Source organism: Chenopodium quinoa, unplaced genomic scaffold (genome assembly GCF_001683475.1).
Source record: "Chenopodium quinoa cultivar QQ74 unplaced genomic scaffold, ASM168347v1, whole genome shotgun sequence".
Lineage (NCBI taxonomy): Eukaryota > Viridiplantae > Streptophyta > Magnoliopsida > Caryophyllales > Amaranthaceae > Chenopodium > Chenopodium quinoa.
Window position 1 is genome coordinate 57,310 of NW_018744835.1, and position 6,788 is coordinate 64,097.

Below are 6,788 nucleotides of genomic sequence, written 5' to 3' on the forward strand. Positions count from 1 at the left end.
AATAGGTAGTACTCCGTATCTTCCATTGCTTGTAATTTACAGCTTAACACGGGTGAGGTCGTGCGGAGGAGACGTTGAAAGACGAAAAAGAAGAAAGATGTCGTTAGTGGATTACGCTTCGTCCGACGGCGAAGAAGATCAAGAAGATGCACCCATCAAACAACCCCAACTTCATCCTCAGCCTTCCACCACCACCTCCTCCGACGCTCCTTCTCAATCTAAATCCCTTCAATCCCAGTAATTCTTCTCTCTTTCCCTCCTTCCCCTTTTTAATTTCAGAAATTTCTAAGTTTTTATCACTAGGGTTTCCTTTTTCTGCTCAATTTTGTTTGATTTTTGTGTGGTATTGTTGTTCAATTGTTTCTTTCTACTATATTGTGTATGGATTATGCTTTTGTTGGATAATTACTCAATTTGTTGCAATTTATTGCATAATTTTTTATTTTTAAGGAAGAAATTCGTACTGGGTCTTGTTGTAATTGATGATTTCTTTTTATTTTTTAAGCTTGGAAAACTGTTATTTGTGTTATTAGAGTTGCCAATGTTGATGCTTGACTGAGTAGGTGTATGGAAATGTAATGTTTAATTTATGGGTATCTTTATAAATGATACAGTAACAACTTGGGAGTTTTGGGAGCGTTTTAGCTTTAAAGTTTCTCGGTTTTCAAAAAAAAATTTAGTTTTCAAAGACATTTATTTGTGTCATTTGAGTTGCCAATGTTGAGGCTTAAGTGAGTAAGAATATGAAAATGTAATGTTTAATTTATGGGGGTCTTTATAAATTATACACTAACAAATTGGGAGTTTTGGGAGCATTTTAGCTTTTAAGTTTCTCGGTTTATAAGCCATAGTAACTCTTAATGAATATGATTGGAAGACAAGGTTTTGATTTCTTCTTGTGAAAATTCTAGCTTTTTATTGCGCAACTAATTTAAATTACTTTGAGGGAAGAGTTATTATTCGGTTTCACATAATCCTTTTTTTTTTTTAATCCTAGAAACTGGAATTACTAGAGTACACAATGACCTGAATTCATCATTGTAGCAATTCCACTATGGAATCTTTCGTTGAAATGAAGTCATATTTCTTAATAGTTGAGATACTATAAACACAACTTCTGGGTTGCATAAACTTTCCTGGCCTAGTATTGCAAGTGTGAAACAATAATGGAAAATTCTGCAACTAATTCACTTCTTTATGTCAAGTATAAAGCCGTGAAGGCTTGGGGTATAATGCCTGGCTTAGCAGTCAAAGCATGTTCCCTTGATGAAGAGAGTTGTTCTAAGTAGTAGGATTTCATTTGTATCTGAAATAGATATGTTATATCGTTATTTTGTTTCCTTTCGTCATTTGGTGCAAGCTTTTATTACCATTCTTAGAGTTCTGTTGGATTGTAGATACTTTGTATCTAACTATTCTAAGAGCTTTTAGTTGGTAATTGTATTCCCCAATTGAGTGAGCTTATGAAATATTAGTGTTATTACTCCATCACTTGATGTGATATGAGAGTTTCTTGACCATCCCAAAGCTATATTTTGCAGATCAATCAAATCATCGTCTAATCAATCATCAAAAGATGTCTCACCTTCACCTATTGGGAATCTCCCTGATGCTTCATTGCTCTTAAGTTCTCCTATCTCATCTCAGCAAACTGGTAGTGATCACTTTTCTCGAGTTGCAGCTGCTATGGCTGAGAATGCGTCACGCAAGAGAGAAGCAAACGGGCCAAGTTCTTCAAATATCCGTGGTAAAATTCCAAGAGGGAATCTTCCACACACGAAGGACATTCCAGATACTAGCAGTGGAGTGTTGATGCCTCCCCAGCTTCGTGGCAGGTGAGTTTTGTAGTGAAAATTTCTGGCTCTACCATTTTTTTTTTATTTTTTATTTTTTGTACTTTGTTGGCAAGGTTACCAAATTAATATGAGTACACTTTGTTTAGGATACTTCAGTCATCTTGACTAGATTTGCAGTTTTATTTCTTATTGTCTACTTAACTAGAAGATCACTGTAACTTATAGCATTTTTGCTTAGAAGGGTTGGCGAAAACCCATAATTAGAATGGTCTAAGTATGCTGAAATATCACATGTGATGTTCTCCTTTCTCTTCCATCTAGCAGTTAGGACTTTTTTAGGGCAGAGTCGCACGCTTAGTATTTCCTCTATTTATATGAGAGGCTTAGTTCTGAATACTGGGAATTTTTTAAATACAAAAGGAAGCATGGATTACTTGGGCTTAGCCCTAAATATAATACAACCTAAAGTCCAAAGTTTTGCTTAAACCCAAAATGCAAACTTTGAACAGTGTAGCAAAATATAAAAACAGAAGCAAAGTTCATAGTACATATATAGCATGCTGACAATCAACAGCTGAAACAGAAAGCTAGGAAGAAGTAGGGGCATGCAGAGCTCTAAGATCCGCCTCATAGGTTGCAACAGCACTTGTGGGAATCACATAGTTTGGTTTGTGACCCAAAGCCATATTCATAGCATATTGACCTAAATAATGAGCCAAAGTGCTCATCTCTCGAGGATGTGGCTCAGAATGACAGTCATATCCCTATTCTTGAGCAGCCTGCCAACAGCAATTATAACAGCTGCGAGCTCATGATGCATGTTATCAGATTCTTTGTTGAGCAACCCTCTTATTGAAATAGTGGGAATGAATAAGAAATATTGGAATTTTAATCTTCAAACATCCTCGTTTTGTATAATCATGTAATGAACTAGCTTAAGAGAAGAGGTAGTCTAGGCAATGCATAATCAGTTGTTGGAATTTAGTCAGAGGTAGCTTTAGACTTTAGCAACAAGCAAAGGGTATGTAGTCTATAGAGGATCACTTAGTAATATTAGTTTTTCTCAAATGAAAACTAGTTTAAGTCTTCACAAAAAAGTTAAATAGATGGCTGCATTAACGTACTGATTGCTGCAATAGAATGATAGCTCTATCATTAATTGAATATACTGTATTCTATATATTTTTTTAAATGTAATAATTTAAGGAAGCTTTGATATCCCTTGTAGTTCTTGTAAATTAAATAATGACAAAATAAATTAACTAGTATAAATAAATAAAATAAAAATACCTTGTTCTTTTCTTCTATTTTAGGCTCGATTTTCATGATTTGTAAGCTAAAATGTTCCATCCTATTTCAATTGTCTTTAAGAGTGCTTGGATGGTTTGATGAGTCTATCTTATTATGGTATGCTCCCTTCGCTTTTTTTAAATGCATCACTTGCCTTTTATGGGTGTGTTTTTTTTAAATGCATCACTTACTTCCTCCGTTCTTTTTTACTTGACCCGCTTTGACTTTTACACTATTCACCACTTCTCCTTTGACCGTGTTTTGTGAAAAATATGTAAGAAAAAACATATTCATATTGGATCTTTTTGAATTTGTCTCAATAAGTACTATCATAATATATAACTATTATATTTTTTACTTATGGAGAATTAGAGTTATTAATCGTTAAAGTTTTGCATTGACAAGCGTGATAAAAGAAACTGGTCAAGTAAAAAAGAACAGAGGAAGTATATATCTAGTAACTATAAACTATACTTCGTATTTTATTTCTTCTCTCTCTTCCTTTAAACCCCACTCAAATTATTTTATCATTTCTTTCTCTTATATGGTTCCCACTTAAATAGTAATAAAAAAAAACTACTCTCTTACATACTTTCTCTTTCATGGGTCCCCATTGTACTTTTACTAGAATAAATTAATCATCTACTTACCTACTTACACAATATAATATTATAGCTCCTAAAACTCCGTGTAAATGCAAGTGATGCATTAAAAAAAAAAATGGAGGGAGTATTATTTTCCTGTATTCAGTTCATGGGTTCAGATTTAGAAAGAGAGATTGATCTTTTCAAGACAGATACTTCTGTTGACTGGATGATGTTGCAGGTACTCATGGAGTGTTTTTTTTGATGAGGTATTAGGGACATGACAATAGTAGTTGGTTTCCCAAAAGTTGCCTAGTTTAATGTGGGTTTGGGAACAATATGGGGGATGGGATTGGAATAGAAGTGCCATATTCTTACCAATTTATTCTCCCCTGGGGCTATGGGGGCATGTATTACACTTGAAAATACTAGTTTGTATAAAATGACATTTTTACCCTTAACCATGAGAGAAGGGAAGAGCCTTAGTTATGGAATTTGAGCCTTGGTTTCCAATCACTGATTCCCACTATTTCGTGCTCAAACTCCCATATTGCCAAACACTCTGTTGGTGACTCAAGGTTTATAGGACAACTTAAGTCACCCTTACCGAAGAGGTAATAGTGGAGATAGTGGAGTTGCTTGGCTTTGTAAGTATGTCATCAACTTAATAAATCATAGATCATTTTAGAATGGAGGGTAATTTTTCTTAGAATGGAACTTTTGAGCTGTAAGAGAATAAGACTGGTGCTCTAGGTGTCTTACACTTTTACATTAGCAAGAGTGTCAATGATAGCTCATAGTGCAGCTGCTAGATGACCGAGGCAAGTTGTCTCATATCCTCCAGTTATAAAAAACCGAATTGTAGTGTTATTTTAATGCATATATTGGCAAAAAAAAAAAAAAAAAAAAAGGTAAAAAAATTTGCCATGCTTTAGATAAGGCTGGAATCTGGAAATAGTTACCCAATTCCTGGTTATAGCTGTAAACTATACTCGTGAACATAATTTTCTTCCAGTTATTTAGGCTGTTTATGGGTGAGCTTCGAATGTGGTCTACACATGACTACATGAGCAAACAGTTTCCCTTGGGATGATCCTCTAATAGGTTGATCATAGGATGAACAAGAATACAAGATGAACTAGTTCTTAGATTGTAGAAACTGCTTGTAATTTCTGCTTGTTATAGTTATTATGTTCATCTGTCAAAAAACAATATTATAGTTATCTAACCAATAGTATTGATTTGAAATTAGCAAATAGGCTTCCTGCTCCCTGTTTCATTTTATTGTAGGAGAATGAGTAACATTTATTGATCATGGGTTTCAAGAGAATTCTATCTTATCTTAGATCAGGATGGATGGACAAGATGATGTGTAGAGGAGAAAGTTGAAGAGATAGGGATGGACGTTTTTTTATTATACATGAAATGATGTTTGGAAAGCATTTGGACTGTGAGACTTTAGGTCAAATACACAACTTTAGTTATAGGCAGTTGTCTTTTGGAGTAGTTAAGCGCTATTAGTTATACTATATGGCAAATGCTATTGCAATTGTTATGTTATGGTGTATATTATTGTTATGTTTTCTTGCTCTGGGATTCTTTCGGTGGATTGCTTTTTCTTAATTCTTTTACTGTAGTATTTTCGTCGAAAGTTTACACAAAGTCCTTGCTTAATCTTTGATTGATTTTTGCAGGAGCAATGTTGTCACAGAAGATATCAACAAGCTTTTTGTTAGAAGAAACTCTCAAGGAAAGACGTAAGCTTTATGGAGTGTTTATGTTGTCATGCCATAGAAAGTTCCAAGCTTTCAATGTTAAGGGATTGTTATGCCATATATTCGGCTCTGGGCTTGAAAGATTGTTGTTGGCTTGTTACTCATGGGACTCGTCATATCAAGGTCTATCCCTTATTGTTGTCTGCAATAATCATAGGTCATCTCTTCTCCCTTTGTAAGCTGACTGTTATTTGCTTAATTACTTCTGATGACGACACAGTTTGTACCATAGCCATGTATTTTCTAGGTCTGGTGAATGATACAACAGATTATTGTAGAGTTAGTACACTGTATTCATTGTACATTTGATATGTTTGATATGTTATTTGATATGTTTCATTGTACAATATATAATATGTTATTTCATATTCATACATCTGATATTTCATTTTTCATTTAGCCTGTTTCATATTATATATCAATTGTTTCATTGTATATATTTGTTGTGCCGTTGTTCCTTGGTACATCTAATTGTTTCATATTACACAGATCAAGGCATTTTCTAAATTTCTAAATGAAAAGAAAGTTGGGAATGGACGGGGAGTGTCTAGATTCAATACCACTATGAAGGAAATGAGATGGAAGAATAATGAGAATTATAATGACTGCGGTGTATACGCTCTCAAACACATGGAAACTTACATGGGGCAGCTAGATGAATGTTGGGATATTGGATTCGACCCAAAAGATGTGAGTTTTTGTGTAATTCTTATATTAATTTATACATAATTTATGGTTCATTGTTCCGGTATTTATTTTGAATTGTTAATATATTTCAGCCTGATATAATGAAGAAGCTGAGGATTGAGTATTGTGGGAAAATATTGACAAGCCCTGCAAACGTACTACAAGATGAAGTTATAGCCAAATCAAAGACCTGGGCATTAGAGCAGCTTCGTCATGTTAATCAGTAAACAATGTTTATAATGTTTCCACATTAGTTGTAAGATACATAATTTTTATGCATGTCCTGGATAATTTAGCTAAACGTCTTTTTATGTTTCGTATGTAAAGATGTGCGTATATTATTGTCAATTTATACATAAATTTAATACTTCTAAATTTATACATAAATTTAATACTTCTAATGTGTTCACAATTGACAATAATATACGCACTTCTAATGGGGATCGAAGGTGCACAGGAAGATTTTGTGTGATTCTTTTTTTTCTTTGCATACCAGTCACTGGCTCCTCACAATGTTCCATTGTTATCTTATGAACGATGGATTCAGTGAGTGACTCCAAGTGCTGCTCCGTTGGAGATTCTTCCTGCTCTGGTGACTTTCCTTTTGCTGGGGGTGTTGGAGGCAACGCCTGTGAACCTACAAACAGATTATAGTT

At 34.2% G+C, this 6,788-nt stretch overlaps 1 protein-coding gene across 2 annotated transcripts; it reads left to right on the forward strand.

The window, feature by feature from the left end:
• Nucleotides 1-6,339, forward strand: LOC110704401. 2 transcript variants are annotated; one of them, XM_021882177.1, is made up of 4 exons: nucleotides 1-237; nucleotides 1,542-1,835; nucleotides 5,365-6,135; nucleotides 6,225-6,339. In XM_021882177.1, the coding sequence occupies exons 1-3, from the start codon at nucleotides 98-100 to the stop codon at nucleotides 5,429-5,431; spliced, it is 501 nt and encodes a 166-aa protein (XP_021737869.1). In that variant the 5' UTR covers nucleotides 1-97; the 3' UTR covers nucleotides 5,432-6,135; nucleotides 6,225-6,339. The 2 variants fall into 2 exon arrangements, with proteins under 2 accessions (XP_021737869.1, XP_021737870.1); XM_021882178.1 differs by having other exon boundaries at nucleotides 29-237; nucleotides 1,529-1,835.
• Nucleotides 6,340-6,788: the final 449 nt, after the last annotated feature.

Excerpts from the sequence above, each read along its gene's own strand:
- LOC110704401 (XM_021882177.1), top strand. The coding sequence starts at position 98 with ATGTCGTTAGTGGATTACGCTTCGTCCGACGGCGAAGAAGATCAAGAA. Across the intron at positions 238-1,541 it reads TCTAAATCCCTTCAATCCCA|ATCAATCAAATCATCGTCTA; the intron begins GTAATTCTTCTC and ends TATATTTTGCAG. Across the intron at positions 1,836-5,364 it reads CCTCCCCAGCTTCGTGGCAG|GAGCAATGTTGTCACAGAAG; the intron begins GTGAGTTTTGTA and ends TGATTTTTGCAG.